Source organism: Oncorhynchus mykiss, chromosome 1, assembly GCF_013265735.2.
Source record: "Oncorhynchus mykiss isolate Arlee chromosome 1, USDA_OmykA_1.1, whole genome shotgun sequence".
In the NCBI taxonomy this organism is placed as follows: domain Eukaryota; kingdom Metazoa; phylum Chordata; class Actinopteri; order Salmoniformes; family Salmonidae; genus Oncorhynchus; species Oncorhynchus mykiss.
In genome coordinates, this window is record NC_048565.1 from 33,562,624 (window position 1) to 33,580,277 (window position 17,654).

General features: G+C 40.3%; 1 protein-coding gene across 1 annotated transcript in view; it reads left to right on the plus strand.

Moving 5' to 3' along the window:
- Positions 1-17,654, plus strand: part of LOC110521553 (voltage-dependent calcium channel subunit alpha-2/delta-1-like) — a 62,526-nt gene that overhangs the window by 28,479 nt on the left and 16,393 nt on the right. The window contains 6 exon segments of the mRNA XM_036989406.1: positions 461-564; positions 2,805-2,811; positions 3,064-3,143; positions 3,320-3,387; positions 3,497-3,535; positions 3,641-3,712. Of these exon segments, the coding sequence (XP_036845301.1) occupies positions 461-564; positions 2,805-2,811; positions 3,064-3,143; positions 3,320-3,387; positions 3,497-3,535; positions 3,641-3,712 (370 nt within the window).

Below are 17,654 nucleotides of genomic sequence, written 5' to 3' on the forward strand. Positions count from 1 at the left end.
TCACAGATAGGAGTTGGCTAAAGCACAAAGCCATTTTAAAGGTTACAGTGTTTAGGATATGGTGGATATGATACTGTTTTACTCCCCAACTTGTTCAGCTGGCTCTGTTCACATTGCATGGACAGTTAGTCCTCCTAAATCACCAGAACATGATTCCCATCCACACATACACTGGAGACATACTCAGTAAATATGGACTCTCTCTCTCTTTCTTTCTCTCTGCCTTGGTGATTGTTAGAGTACAGCAGTTAATCACAGAAAAAAACATTGAAACATTTTCATATAAAACATACATATTTTTTTCTTTATCTCTGGGCCAATTCTATTCCATTTTCCCCATGCTTTGTGCTTTGGGTGTGACTGTTATATTTATCAAAGTTTGGCCTCACATTTGAATAAATCTTTCAGACATCTGTATCTTAAAACGTTCTGTATGTGTGCACGTGTGTGTGTGTTTCAGTGCTGGGGAGGAGTGGACAGAGAATGCCGAGACCTATGACTCAAGTTTCTACAAGAGGACTCTGGATAACGACATCTATATTTTCACTGCTCCATATTTCAACAGTATGTTCACAAACACACACACACACACACACACACACACACACACACACACACACACACACACACACACACACACACACACTGATCCTCTCTTCAGTGTGGTCTTCCAGCAAATCCCGGGTAGCCTGCTCCACTGGCCTTCTAGTCCTCTTCTATCTTTACTTCCTTTCTATGCTTCTCCCTATCATCTCTCTATCTACCCCCCTCTTCTGTCCCACCCCTTTCTCTTCCTTCTCTCTCACTCTCTCTACTCACTATTTTAACTTATCTAATGCTCTCTGCTACTTTCCACTCACCTTCTCTATATGTCCCTGTGGTATTGCAGCAATCAACAGATGAAGTCGGAAGTTTACATACACCTTATCCAAATACATTACATTCAGTTTTTCACAGTTCCTGACATTAAATCAGAGTAAAAATTCACTGTTTTAGGACAGTTAGGATCACCATTTAATTTTAAGAAAGTGAAATGTCAGAATAATAGTAAAGAGAATTTATTTATTTCAGCTTTTATTTCTTTCATCACATTCCCAGTGGGTCAGAAGTTTACATACATTCAATTAGTATTTGCTAGCATTGCCTTTTAAAATGTTTAACTTGGGTCAAACGCTTTGGGTAGCCTTCCACAAGCTTCCCACAATAAGTTGGGTGAATTTTGGCCCATTCCTCCTGACAGAGCTGGTGTAACTGAGTCAGGTTTGCAGGCCTCCTTGCTCGCACAAGATTTTTCAGGTCTGCCCATACATTTTCTATAGGGTTGAGGTCAGGGCTTTGTGATGGCCACTCCAATACCTTGACTTTGTTGTCCTTATGCCATTTTGCCACAACTTTTGAAGTATGCTTGGGATCATTGTCCATTTGGAAGACCCATTTGCGACTATGCTTTAACTTCTGGAGATGTTGCTTCAATATATCCACAATTTTCCGCCTTCATGATGCCATCTATTTTGTGAAGTGCACCAGTCCTTCCTGTAGCAAAGCACCCCCACAACAGGATGCTGCCACCCCCGTGCTTCACAGTTGAGATGGTGTTCTTCGGCTTGCAAGCCTCCCCCTTTTTCCTCCAAACATAATGATGCTCATTATGGCCAAACAGTTCTATTTTTGTTTCATCAGACCAGAGGACATTTCTCCAAAAAGTACAATCTTTGTCCCCATGTGCAGTCTGGCTTTTTTATGGCAGTTTTGGAGCAGTGGCTTCTTCCTTGCTGAGCGGCCTTTCATGTTATGTCGATATAGGACTCGTTTTACTGTGGATATAGATACTTTTGTACCTGTTTCCTCCAGCATCTTCACAAGGTCCTTTGCTGTTGTTCTGGGATTGATTTGCACTTTTCGCACCAAAGTACGCTCATCTCTAGGAGACAGAACGCGTCTCCTTCCTGAGCGGTATGACGGCTACGTGGTCCCATGGTGTTTACACTTGTGTACTATTGTTTGTACAGATGAACGTGGTACCTTCAGGCGTTTGGAAATTGCACCTAAGGATGAACCAGACTTGTGGAGGTCTAACATTTTTTTCTGAGGTCCGAGGTCTTGAGGATTTTCCCATGATGTCAAGCAAAGAGGCACTGATTTTGAAGGTAGGCCTTGAAATACATCCACAGGTACACCTCCAATTGACTCAAATTATGTCAATTAGCCTTTAGAAGCTTCTAAAGCATTGACATCATTTTCTGGAATTTTCCAAACTGTTTAAAGGCACAGTCAACTAGAGTATGTTAACTTCTGACCCACTGGAATTGTGATACAGTGATTTATTAGTGAAATAATCTGTCTGTAAACAACTGTTGGAAGAATTACTTGTGTCATGGACCAAGTAGATGTCCTACCCGACTTGCCAAACTATAGTTTGTTAACAAGAAATTTGTGGAGTGTTTGAAATACATGTTTTAATGACTCCAACCTAAGTCTATGTAAACTTCTGACTTCAACTGTATTGATTTATTCATGCAGGTCAAACAGCAGTATGTGAATAGATCCAGTAGACTAGAGTAGGGTTTACTTAATAGAGCGCTGAAGTACACTATGACACCATTCCAGGAATGGGGATAGTTGACCCATGATAGATCTTTCTCTGCTAACATGCAGAGTCAAATATCTTTATGGTCACGTTAGCATTCCTTGGGTACCAATCAGTGACCTAGGCCAATTACTTTCGGTGTGCTTCGTTTAGCTTCACATACAGGGTAGGCAGGATTTGCACTTTTGGGACTATTCCATTTGTATCCCATCTGCAGCTGTTCTGTATGTGCTGCTACTGCACTGCCACAGATACATGACCATTTACCCACTTACAGACCTAGAGACCAAACAAACAAATATGATATATTCTATCATATTTGTTATGTCCTGAAACATGATTTTCACCAAATGGGTTTTTAAAGCCTCACACAATTACTGTCACTGTCATTGTCATGCAAGTGTCACTACATGTGAATGTGTTGACACTCTTACCGCCGCTCTCCCTCACTCTCCCTCCTTCTGTCTCTGCTGCAGGGAGTCAGGCTATGAGTCAGGTATTCTGGTGAGCAAGGCTGTAGACCTCAACATAGGTAGAGTCAACCTCAAACCAGCGGGTGAGTAGACAGTACCGCCCCCATCTCCTTAGCTGGGTGCTTAGTTGTTGTATTGGGTAGTTCTGAATTAAACTGACAGCCTAGAGAATTAGATGAAACATCCATAGCTCCTTTTGTACAGGATTATTCAATAACATGTTTCTGAATATCCCTTTTGTTGTTTCAATGTCCTGTAGTGGTGGGAGTGAAACTAAACGTCTCTGTCTGGATGAACAGCTTCATGAACGCCACCATCAAAGTCAACGTAAGAGAAACTCTTTCTTTAGTTTAGGATTTCTTATTCACATCCCATTATGTTTGCTAAACTTGTGACCATTCATTCATGATGGTGTGTGCTTTTATGGCATTTACAGTGCAAGGATGAAATATGTGGCTGTCTGAAGAATGATAAGGTACAATGGGTACAATCTCACCCTTGGAAAATCTTTAGAAATGTTGATTATGTTCTATACCGACTGATGTTCTCTTTCTATCTGTCACTCTCTCTCTCTCTACAGCATGTTGACTGTGTCATCTTGGATGATGGAGGCTTTCTGCTGATGTCCAATCAGGATGAGTATATCACACAGGTGAGTCTCTGTCACCTAATCAGATTGCTCTGTCACAGACATGTACATTTGTCGTACCAGAGAAGGGTCAACAGTCTGTCTGTCGGTCTGTCTGTCGGCAGGTTTCCCAGGCCTAGTTCTGGAATAAAAACATGGTACATTTTTGGGACAGGGAAACTAGCCTTTATAAAATGTATTGACCTGATCTGTATTTAGCTAACTACTCTGACTAGCCAGATAATATTTTGTTGCCTGTTTCCACAGACATTTCCTTTGCGTCTCTAAAACTCTTTATTACCAATGTCATATCATGTTTGGCATGACAACAAACAAAACAGAGTTTTTAAAGCACAGATCTAAGCGATAATGGCTCCATAGCATCTACAGTATTCTGAAGTTAGTAGAACATAAACCCATAGTCCCAAAGCCAAGACACTCCTTTTGGAATGAGAACTGAAAGGTCTTTGTGGTTTGGCTGGCCACCAGATCTCTTCTCCTGCTCCTCTCTCCATCCCTGCTTCATCTGATCTTTTTTTATTTTATTGTATTTAAACTTTATTTAACAGCGAAAGACCGTGGGTCTCTTTCGCAGATGAGCCCGGCATGAACACATCAATAAACAACAATGAGATTATTCAAACAGTATCTACAGTATATATACATCAGTTACACAATTCCCTGAAAAGTAAACACGATAAGCAAAACACAATCGAATAAAACAAACACATTCTTCAGTAAAAAGGCCCTCTAACGTCTGCATGAATTGCCCTAGAGGCACCAACTCCACCAATTTAAAGCAGATTTACCTAAATCGGTGTAGATTGACAGGATCTCCAGGGTTAGCCATCCCAGAGTCTTTGTCTTGTAACTTAACAATGAAGTAAGGTATGGTGGAAGTTTATGCAAGAGGGCTTTATTGACAAAAAATTTGCAATGCATCAATCTATAGCAGGGATGGGCAACTTTGATGGGTGTTGGGTCCACAAACAAATCTGTTATGTCATCATAGGGGGCCACAGTAGCTCGCGGGTCTGCCTGCCCACATCCATACACGCACATGTAGTCAGAGCCGGCCTTAGCCCTTTGGGGACCCTAAGCAAAATATTGTTTCCCCCACCTTGCTATTCCCCCACCTTGTTTCCCCCACCTTGCTATGTTTCTCCCACCTTGCTATTAGAGTACATTTTCTGTAACTCTATATATTTTTCCATGGGGCGTAGAGAACATGTAACAGTTGTAAAGAAAGGTTGCTACAAATCTATACATTTTGCCATGGGGGTGAGTGAGAGAAAATTGAGACATTTTAAATTGTACACATTCTGCAATAGGGTGGGGAGAAATGTTTGCAGTTTTTATATGATATCTGAGTGAGAGTGACCAACAAAATGAATAGGGGCTCCCCGGTCGGTAATTTGACCATAATTACTACACATTTGGATAGCTAGCCACTAGACTAACTTACTGTACCAATAAAGAAATGTAAAAAGTTGAGAACCCGACTGAGTCTTCTGCCCGCCTCACATTTTGCAATTTTATAACTAATTTCATGCAATTCTACAAATTTTGCTTAGGGGAAATGTTTCAGTTTTACAGATTACAGTGCCTTCGGAAAGCATTCAGATTCCTTGACTTTTTCAACATTTTGTTACATTACAGCCTTATTCTAAAATTGAGTGAATAAAAACATTTCCTCAGTCATCTACACACAATAACCCATAATTATAATGCAAAAACAGGTTTTTAGAAAAACAGAAATACCTTATTGACGTAAGTACTCTTTGCTATGAGACTCGAAATTGAGCTCCAGTGCATCCTTTCCATTGATCAACCTTTAGATGTTCCTACGACTTGATTGGATTCCACCTGTGGTAAATTCAATTGATTGGACATGATTTGGAAAGACACACACCAGTCTATATAAGGACCCATAGTTGACAGTGCATGTCAGAGCAAAACCAAGCCATGAGGTAGAAGGAAATGTCTGTAGAGCTCCGAGACAGGATTATGTTTAGGCACATACAGTGCCTTGCGAAAGTATTCGGCCCCCTTGAACTTTGCGACCTTTTGCCACATTTCAGGCTTCAAACATAAAGATATAAAACTGTATTTTTTTGTGAAGAATCAACAACAAGTGGGACACAATCATGAAGTGGAACAGCATTTATTGGATATTTCAAACATTTTCAACAAATCAAAAACTGAAAAATTGGGCGTGCAAAATTATTCAGCCCCCTTAAGTTAATACTTTGTAGCGCCGCCTTTTGCTGCAATTACAGCTGTAAGTCGCTTGGGGTATGTCTCTATCAGTTTTGCACATCGAGAGACTGGCATTTTTTCCCATTCCTCCTTGCAAAACAGCTCGAGCTTAGTGAGGTTGGATGGAGAGCATTTGTGAACAGCAGTTTTCAGTTCTTTCCACAGATTCTCGATTGGATTCAGGTCTGGACTTTGACTTGGCCATTCTAACACCTGGATATGTTTATTTTTGAACCATTCCATTGTAGATTTTGCTTTATGTTTTGGATCATTGTCTTGTTGGAAGACAAATCTCCGTCCCAGTCCCAGGTCTTTTGCAGACTCCATCAGGTTTTCTTCCAGAATGGTCCTGTATTTGGCTCCATCCATCTTCCCATCAATTTTAACCATCTTCCCTGTCCCTGCTGAAGAAAAGCAGGCCCAAACCATGATGCTGCCACCACCATGTTTGACAGTGGGGATGGTGTGTTCAGCTGTGTTGCTTTTACGCCAAACATAACGTTTTGCATTGTTGCCAAAAAGTTCAATTTTGGTTTCATCTGACCAGAGCACCTTCTTCCACATGTTTGGTGTGTCTCCCAGGTGGCTTGTGGCAAACTTTAAACGACACTTTTTATGGATATCTTTAAGAAATGGCTTTCTTCTTGCCACTCTTCCATAAAGGCCAGATTTGTGCAATATACGACTGATTGTTGTCCTGTGGACAGAGTCTCCCACCTCAGCTGTAGATCTCTGCAGTTCATCCAGAGTGATCATGGGCCTCTTGGCTGCATCTCTGATCAGTCTTCTCCTTGTATGAGCTGAAAGTTTAGAGGGACGGCCAGGTCTTGGTAGATTTGCAGTGGTCTGATACTCCTTCCATTTCAATATTATCGCTTGCACAGTGCTCCTTGGGATGTTTAAAGCTTGGGAAATCTTTTTGTATCCAAATCCGGCTTTAAACTTCTTCACAAAAGTATCTCGGACCTGCCTGGTGTGTTCCTTGTTCTTCATGATGCTCTCTGCGCTTTTAACGGACCTCTGAGACTATCACAGTGCAGGTGCATTTATACGGAGACTTGATTACACACAGGTGGATTGTATTTATCATCATTAGTCATTTAGGTCAACATTGGATCATTCAGAGATCCTCACTGAACTTCTGGAGAGAGTTTGCTGCACTGAAAGTAAAGGGGCTGAATAATTTTGCACGCCCAATTTTTCAGTTTTTGATTTGTTAAAAAAGTTTGAAATATCCAATAAATGTGTTTCCACTTCATGATTGTGTCCCACTTGTTGTTGATTCTTCACAAAAAAATACAGTTTTATATCTTTATGTTTGAAGCCTGAAATGTGGCAAAAGGTCGCAAAGTTCAAGGGGCCGAATACTTTTGCAAGGCACTGTATCTGGGGAAAGGTACCAAAAAATGTTGGCACAGTGGCCACAGATGTTTGGAACCTCCAAGACCCTGGAGCTGGCCTCCCGGCCAAGCTGAGCAATCGGGGGAGAAAGGTCAAGGTCAGGGAGGTGACCAAGAACCCGATGGTCAGTCTGACAGAGCTCTCGAGTTCTTCGATAGAGATGGCAGAACCTTCCAGAAGGACTACCATCTCTGCAGCATTCCACCAATCAGGCCTTTATGGTAGAGTAACCAGACGTTAGCCACTCTTCAGTGAAAGGCACATGACAGCCCACTTGGAGTTTGCCTAAAGGAACCTAAATACTTTCAGACCATGAGAAACAAGATTCTCTGGTCTGACAAAACCAAGATTGGAGGATACCTGGCACCATCCCTACGGTGAAGCATGGTGGTGGCAGCATCATGCTGTGGGGATGTTTTTCAGCTGCAGAGACTGGGAGACTAGTCAGGATTGAGGGAAAGATGAACGGAGCAAAGTACAGAGAGATCCTTTATAAAAACCTGCTCCATAGTGCGCAGGACCTCAGACCGGGGCCAAAGTTCACCTTCCAAGAGGACAACGACCCTAAGCACACAGGCAAGACAACACAGGAGTGGCTTCGGGACAAGTCTCTGAATGTCCCTGAGTGGCCCAACCAGAGCCCGGACTTGAACCCGGTCAAAGATATCTGGAGAGACCTGAAAATAGCTTTTCAGCGCATTCAACGCTCCCCATCCAACCTGACAGAGCTTGAGAGGATTTGCAGAGAAGAATGGGAGAAACTCCCCAAATGCAGGTACCCAAGAAGACTCAAGAAGACCCAAGAAGACGCAATGCTGTAATCGCTGCCAAATGTGAGTAAATGGTCTGAAAACTTGTGTTAATATGATATTTCTGTTTTTTATTTTTAATGTATTGGCAAACATTTATAAAAAACAGTTTTGCTTTGTCATTATGGGGTATTTTGTGTAAATTTATGAGAGATTTGTTAAATATTTTTTAATCAATTTTAGAATAAGGCTGTAACGTAACAAAATGTGTAAAAAGTCAAGGGGTCTGAGTACTTTCTGAAGGCAATGTATTTCCTGCAATTCTACACATAGGGTGGGGAAAAATGTTTTCAGTTTTTAATTTGGATATTGATCCGCGGGCCTGCAAAAGGTCGCCAGTTGCCCTTCCCTGATCTACAGTAGACGAGACTTGAAAGAGGGCAAACCTACTTTCTGATACAAAATGCAATGATGTGTATCGGCCAAAGTAAAGTTCAATACACTATGAAAAACTATGTCCAATGGCTTCAGTACAGTGGCAGCTTCATTCACATAGACGATATCGCCATGGTCAATAACCGGATTGAATGTTGACTGAAAGTTTAGTTTCCTGGTATTTAACGAAAGACGGGACTTGTTCTTATTACAGAAGCCTACACAAAAAATGTATCTTCAACATGCTTTTTGAAAGACATATTTTCGTCAATCTAGATGCCCAGATATTTATAAGCGGGGTCACAATGAATAAGAGCACCATGTGGTTTAGCCACAGAAAAAGTCAGGAACCTTCCCGCTGGCCATGATTGGTTGAGATAATGGATTGTCTGAGAGATGAGTTCGGATTGGTCTGCGATGTAGCACTCTTCTATCTATAATATGAGCTGCTCAGCGTGTGTAGGTAGACCTTTCTAATGTGGCATTTTTGAAAGATATGTTGCTAATGCTCTCCACTTTCTGGAGGGCCGTGTTTTGAAATCAGTGGGATGTGGAAGCAGAGTATGATAGCTAAGGAGATGGAGAAAGTTCTGGCATTTGATTGTAAATATGCGAAGGGAGTCTAAATGAGAACACACAGAAGGCTGTTGTATAGTACACATGTATTCGGATTACATCTTCAAACTAAGGGCAACCATGGCATCCATGACAAAGAGAGGGAGAAGCGTTCATCCATGTATACAGGTAAGAGAGTCTAGCTAGCTATAGTTTCGGATATCAAATGTTTCTAATTTAGTCAGAAAGTTGTTTTCATTGCAAGTTAAAATGTGCTGTTAGCTAGCTAGCTAATGTTAGCTGGCGGCCCCGCTAGCTAACCTTACATGTATGATCTGTATAGTAATATTATTTGCATCTCAGAGCCATTTGCATTGCTAGTTATAGCCTAATGTTAGCTAGCTAATATTAAACCTAGTTGGTTAGCGTTAACTACCTGCAGATTACCGCAGGGTAGTAACGTTATGAGTTGGGACTAGGGTTCATTGTTTAGTTAGCTAGCTAGCTACGTGTCTAAACACAAGACTCCACTATACAAATAACCATCTCACTGTATCGTTTACACCTTCTGTATCCTGTGCATATGACAAATAAACTTGGAGTTTTATTTGATATAGTGTGTGTTTCCCAGAGACAGTAATGTGATGAACAACATGACCTGCACCACAATCAGAATGGTATATAGGCAAAGGAGTAGATAAAGTACATTTTTACTACTACTTTTTGCAACTAATTAGGATATAACGTTAGGCCAAAAAGTTATAAAATTATTTTGTAGAATGCCTGCTTTTATGTTGTCACACTCATACGCTATTTTATGTAATTAGTTCAACATTAACATGTAAATAATTATCTTGTTTACTTTCCTGTAATAATGAATACAAATTAGATAAAGTTAAAATGTTGTCAGCTATATGATATATTCATTATATAAACTGGCTAGCCAGCTAACTTAACGTGAACTAGCTAGCTAATAAGATTGAAACAAACCATAGAATTGTTTTATTAAGTTGCTTTTAGTTTCCTGGTTTGCTAGATTGACATATACAAAAAAAACTATTTTAAAAGGATGGGTTTATTGGTGTTAAAATACACCAGTTATGCTATTTTGGAACAATAGGCTGCTGATGTCATGCAGCCTATTGTTTTTGTGTGTATACTTTTTATTTTTTCAGAAGTTGGGTTACAATTATATCAACTTTCAAAGCAGAATTCCTTTCCCATTGTTCCTCAACTGTAGTGTATGATATATCATTTTCTTGCTCTGAGTCTTTAGTTTTATATCATGTAAAAAATACCATTTCAAATGTTGACAGAGCCGAGCCGGTGTATTTGTTTGTTTTCATGGTTATATACAATAGGAGTTGGCTAAGGCACATACTGTATAGTATGGGAGCATGAGGCTAACTAACTAATAGTGTAGGACTGAGAAGGAGAAATCTGAGCGTACCTTCTGGGATAGACTCTAGTGATCCCTCCGTCAGTGGCTACAAACCTGGCCAGGACCCCACCTCTGGGAACCAAAAGAACACACAGAAACCAATAACAGTTCAACAAAAGAGGCTAAGGGACCAATGAGACAAATCAGAAAGAGGCATGAACTGAATATTCCAGTATGTGTGTGTTATTTCTGTTTCACTGTGTCCAGAATCTTTAAAAATAAATTGAGCCTCTACTTTTACCCAATGTAAAAAACACAATTTCAAATGTTGCTTCTAAAGACCTAATCAAGCCGGTCGGTCACGTTTGACAAAATATTTAGGAGGAGGTCATAATTTCCATGAGTCTTTGAAGGAAGAACCCACATGGTAAAAGTGGAAAACAAGTTAGGTCGAAAGACAACTAAATTTTAACTAATTTATTGTGTTAGAGGTTTTATGATGCTTGTACAGTGCATGTGGAAAGCATTCAGGCCCCTTGACTTTTTCCCACATTTTGTTACGTTACAGCCTTATTCTAAAATGTGTATACAAAACAAATTATCAATTTACACACAATACCTCATAATGACAAAGCAAAAACTGTTTTTTAGATTTTTTTGCCAAAAAGATAATATGAAAAAACTGAAGTATCACATTTTTACGTAAGTATTCAGACACCCTTTACTCAGTACCCTTTTGAAGCATTTACAGCCTCACGTCTTCTTGGGAGTGACGCTAAAAGCTTGGCACACCTGTATTTGGGGAGCTTCTCAAATTCTTCTCTGCAGATCCTCTCAAGCTCTGTCAGGTTGGATGGGGAGCATCGCTGCACAGCTATTTTCAGGTCTCTCCAGAGGTGTTCAATCAGGTTCAAGTCCTGGCTCTGGCTTGGCCCCTTAAAACTTAAAAAGGACATTCAGATACTTGACCCATAGCCACTCCTGCATTGTCTTGACTGTGTGCTTAGGGTCATTGTCTGGTTGGAAGGTAAACATTCGCCCCCAGTTTGAGGTCCTGAGTGCAGGTTTTCATCAAGAATCTCTATGTACTTTGCTCCGTTCATCTTTCTCTCAATCCTGACTAGTCTCCCAGTCCCTGCAGCTGAAAAACATCCCCACAGCATGATGCTGCAACCATCATGCTTCACCATAGGGATGGTGCTAGGTTTCCTCCAGATGTGATGCTTGGCATTCAGGCCAAAGAGTTCAATCTTTAGGTGCCTTTTGGGAAACTCCATGCGGGCTGTCATGTCCCTTTTACTGAGGAGTGGCTTCTGTCTGGCTACTCTACCATAAAGGCCTACTTGGTGGAGTGCTGCAGAGATGGTTGTCCTTCTGGAAGGTTCTCCCATCTCTACAGAGAAACTCTGGAGATCTGTCAGAGTGACCATTGGGTCCTTGGTCACCTCACAGGCCCTTCTCCCTAGATTGTTCAGTTTGGCTGGACGGACAGCTCTGGGAAGAGCCTTTGTGGTTCCAAACTTTTTCTATTTAAGAATGATGGAAACCACTGAGTTCTTGGAGTCCTTCAATGCTACAGACATTTTTTAGTACCCTTACCCAGATCTGTGCCTCGACACAATCCTGCCTTGGAGCTCTACGGACAATTCATTTGACCTCATTACTATTTGCCCTGACATACACTAACAACTGTGGGACCATATAAAGACAGGTGTGTGCCTTTCCAAATCATGTCCAATCAACTGAATTTACCACAGGTGGACTCTAATGAAGTTGTAGAAACATCTCAAGGTTGATTAATGGAAACTCCATTTCTTGTCTCATAGCAAAGGGTCTGAATACGTCTTTAAATAAGGTATTTCTGTTTTTGCTTTGTCAGTATGGGGTATTGTATGTAGATTGATGAGGGAAATAAATAATTTCAGACATTTTAGAATAAGGCTGTAACGTACAAAAATGTGGAAAAGGACAAGAGGTCTGAATTCTATCCATATGCACTGCATGTAAACCAAAGTGTTAAATATTGTTCTATGCATCAGTTGGGGTGTCTATAAGCTTCAATTTGAGGTACTAAATCAATTTGAGGTACTAAATCCTGGAGTTAGTTGAGCCAATGGCCATGGGGTAAGTTGAGCCAATGGAAAGTTGAACAAATTTAAGTGTTTTCTTCCCAGGCGTAATGCAAGGCATTATCACTGGGATATAAGGTAACAACAGGGCCTGTCCAAAGCTAAAAGTGTAAAAAATTAAAGGTACAAAGTGTTTGTTAGGTGTGTTAATATCCAAACGTGATTGGGAGTCCCATAGGGCGGCGCACAATTGGCCCAGCATCGTCCTGGTTTGGCCGGGGTAGGCCGTCAATGTAAATAAGAATTTGTTCTTAACTGACTTGCCTAGTTAAATAAAGGTTACATTTAAAAAATAATTTAAAAGGTGCTTCAAATGTTTAAAAGACAAAAAGATTATTGTGATTGTGTTGAATTGTTTTTGAATTGTGTTGAATTGTTTTAAAGAGAAAGTGGTAATATTTAATTCAGTACAGACATTAATTTACCCTGTCACGCGGCTCAATTTATCCCATCCCCGGTTTAAGCGGGGTCAAGGGACCACTTTTTTTGGACAAGCTATGTTTTGAAAACTAATGTTTACATGAATTCTGATTATGTCCAGGTATACACAACATCCTGAAATCTATGTAGATATCTTTGTTAGAAATAATATTATATTTCCCTTGATGGTGACTGCCGGGTTGGGAAAGACTAATGGCGTTCGCATGCTTTCCACCCGGAAGAGTTTCGAACAGTTCGTACATACACTACCATTCAAAAGTTTGGGGTCACTTAGAAATGTCCTTGTTTTTGAAATAATTTTTTCTTGTCTACCACAGTGTAGACATCATTTTTATTAAATATCTGCAAAGGCATACAGAGGCCCATCATCAGCAACCATCACTCCTGTGTTCCAATTGCACGTTGTGTTAGCTAATCCAAGTTTATCATTTTAAAAGGCTAATTGATCATTATGGCTAATTGATCATTATCAGCACAGCTGAAAACTGTTGTTCTGATTAAAGAAGCAATAAAACTGTCCTTCTTTAGACTAGTTGAGTATCTGGAGCATCAGCATTAGTGGGTTCGATTACAGGCTCAAAATTGCCAGAATCAAATTACTTTCTTCAGAAACTTGTCAGTCTATTCTTGTTCTGAGAAATGAAGGCTATTCTATGTGAGAAATTGCCAAGGAACTAAAGGGTTTGTTTTCACAGTATTTTACTGTAATTACAAGAGATTGGTGCAAGAAAGCTGACTGCTAAGTGTTTACACATTACAGAACATTAATGGCGAGTTGGCATTTTATATAACTTTCACTTCAAGAAGCCTTAACAAAGGCTTCCAAACTGGCAGTGACTACAGGGAAAAAAACAGACATGGCAAAAAGCTAGCTGTCACATCAATATGTCCTCTATACATCATACCTTGACCGACACTATAACCACAGGGTTTAAATTGGTAAGCATCCCCTCTAATGGGTGCAACAAATAAAGCCTGTTACAAGGCATGCCCCAAAATATGTTAATGAAACAACAAGACCATTCACCCACTAGTAGTGAAAAGGTATTTGGCTCTCCAAAGATACGGTACTCTATTCTGTGGGGTGGAATTACAGTACATTTTTTAAATACAGCAATTTTCCAAGAAAGGAACAATAATTTACAGTAAGCGGCAATAAGCGTTTCAGCATTTTTGTTTTACTGTTGATAATAACTCAAAATACTCTATAAATACAAACGTTTTGTTATTGTGGGTCAACGCTTGCCAAAAAAAAAAAAAAAGTGCATTTCCCCTCAACTGCACCGTTGCTCCGCAATAGACAGGTTAGCTGACAATGTCACAAAAACAATGCACGCGATTCAATGACGCAGAAGTCAGTGTGTTGTTGTGATTCCAGATGGCTAGATAGCTAGCAACAATGACAAGAAGCTGCCATGTGGGGAATCGTAGGTGGCTCCTTTCAGCTAGTTTTATCTTGTTCTTTTGTTTTTTACATTGTATAAAATTGGAGACTCCAAGCTAGAAAATGGTATTTCATACACTGCAGAGGAACAATGAGAAAGTCATTCTGCTTTGAAAGTGGATAAACTTGTAAACCCACTTATGGCACGTAAAATGTTTTGGTACACCTACTGGAGAGCTCTTCTTTGTCTAAACCCATTCAACATCGTTCACACCCACTTAAGCCTTAGCCCCACCCATCTCTTTAAGGATTCTCAGTGTAGTAAACAACCAGAGACAAGACTAAAAGTGGTGAAAGTAGTTGCAAAAAGTAGTAGTAAAAATGTACTTTATCTACTCCTTTGCCTATATACCATTCTGATTGTGGTGCAGGTCATGTTGTTCTTCACATTACATCTCTGATAAACACATACTATATCAAATAAAATCTAAGTTAATTTGTCACATGCACAGGATACAGAAGGTGTAAACGATACAGTGAGATGGTTACTTGTATAGTGGAGTCTTTTGTTTAGACATCTAGTAGCTAGCAAGCTAAATAATTAACCATAATCCCAACTCTAATGTCGCATTCAAAACAACTCGGAAACTCTGGCCTCTTTCTAGAGCTCCTACACAGATCATGCACATAACTTTAGCTAGCGAGCCAGCCAACTAACGTAATCTAGCTAGCTAACAGTATGCTTTAAATTGCAATGAAAACAACTTTCTGACAAAATTAGAAACAAATAAATTCAAATCAAATGTCATTTGTCACATGCGCCGAATATAACAGGTAGACCTTACCCTGAAATGCGTACTTACAAGACCTTAACCAACATTGCAGTTCAAGAAATAGATTAAGAAAATATGTACTGAATAAACTTAAGTACAAAATAAAAGTAACACAACAAAATTACGTAACAAGGCTATGTACAGGGGGTAACGATACTGAGTCAATGTGCAGCGGGTACAGGATAGTCGAGTTAGTTTGTACATATAGGTTGGGGTAAAGTGACTATGCATAGATAATAAACAGCGAGTAATAGCAGTGTAAAAAAAGGGGAGGGTGTCAATGTAAATAGTCCGGGTGGGTGGCCATTTATTAATTGTTCAGCAGTCTTATAGCTTAGGGGTAGAAGCTGTTAAGGAGCCTTTTGGACCTGGACTTGGCGCTCTGGTACCACTTACCATGCGGTAAAAGAGCGACCAGTCTATGACTTGAGTGACTGGAGTCTTTGACAATTTTTGGGGCCTTCCTCTGACAGCGCTTAGTCGGTCCTGGATGGCAGGAAGCTTAGCCCCACTGATGTATTGTGCCGTACACACTACCCACTGTAGCACCTTACGGTCAGATGCCGAGCAGTTGCCATACCAGACGGTGATGCAACCGGTCAGGATGCTCTCGATGGTGCAGCTGTATAACTTTTTGAGGATCTGAGGACCCATGACAAATCTGTTCAGTATCCCGAGGAGGAAAAGGTGTTGTTGTGCCCTCTTCACAACTGTCTTGGCATGGACCATAATAGATTGTTGGTGATGTTGACACCAAGGAACTTAAAACTCTCGACACGCTCCACTACAGCCACGTTGATGTTAATGGGGGCCTGTTCCGCCCTCCTTTTCCTGTAGTCCACGATCATCTCCTTTTTCTTGCTCACATTGAAGGAGAGATTGTTGTCCTGGTATCACATGGCAAGGTCTCTGACCTCGTTCCTATAGGCTGTCTCATCATTGTCGGTGATCAGGCCTACCAAAAGAAAAAATATTTGTCCAGTTTGATGTCAGTAATCGCTGTTCTGATGTCCATAAGCGATTTCCTTTCATAATAGATAGTAGCAGCAACTTTTATGTACAAAATAAGTGAGAAACAATGCAAAAACAAACAAAATAGTACAGTTGGTTAGGAGCCCGTAAAACGGCAGTTAGACTCTTACCCGTATATACATGGATTAATGCTTTTTCCTCTGTTATGAATGCCACTGTTGCCCTTAGTTTGAAGATGTTATCTGGAGACAGGTGTTTTTTACAACATTCCTCTTTCAGTGTTCTCTTTTTGGACTCTCTCTGCATTTGGCAATCATCTGCTTCCACTAGGAATTCCACTGATTTCAAAACTCAGTCAACTTATTCCATGACAACGACACCATTTATTCCTCACCATTATAATCAGAAAACTGTCTGGTTCAATGGAAATGTTTTTACCTACAGTACCAGTCAAAAGTTTGGACACACCTATTCATTCAAGGGTTTTTCTTTATTTTGACTATTTTCTACATTGTATAATAATAGTGAAGACATCAAAACTATGAAACAACACATATGGAATCATATAGTAACCAAAAAAGTGTTTAACAAATCACAATACATCTGAAATTCTTTAAAGTAGCCACCCCTTCCTTGCCTTGATGACAGCTTGGCACGATCTTGGCATTCTTTCATCCAGCTTCATGAGGTTTTCACCTGGAATGCATTTCAATTAACAGGTGTGCCTTGTTAAAATTTCATTTGTGGAATTTCTTTCCTTTTTAATGTGTTTGACCCAATCAGTTGTGTTGTGACAAGGTAGGGGTGGTATACAAAAGATAGCCCTATTTGGTAAAAGTCCACATTATGGCAAGAGCAGCTCAAATTTGCAAAGAGAAACGGCATATTTCTCTGCAGAACTATTCAAGCTCTGTCTGGTTGGACGGAGAGTGTCGCTGCACAGCTATTTCCAGGTCTCTCCAGAGATGTTAGATCGGGTTCAAGTCCGGGCTCTGGCTGGGTCACCCAAGGACATTCAGAGACTTGTGCCAAAGCCACTCCTGCGTTGTCTTGGCTGTGTGCTTAGGGTCATTGTCCTGTTGGAAGGTGAATCTTCGCCCCAGTCTGAGGTCCTGAGCACTCTGGAACAGGTTTCGCTTTGTCATTGTGGGTTATTTTGTGTAAATTTATGAAGAAAACAAATAATTTAATGCATTTTAGTATAAGGCTGTAACATAACAAAATATGGAAAAAGTCAAGGGGTCTGAAAGCTTTCCGAATGCACTGTAGGTAAGCTATTTGGTTAACTATTTAACTAACTATTTAGCAGTCTCATGGTAGAATCTATTCAGGAGCAATTTGGTCCCAGACTTAACGCTGTAGTACAGTTTGCCATGCGGCAGCAGAGAGAACATTCTATGACTTGGGTGGCTGGAGTCTTTGACAAT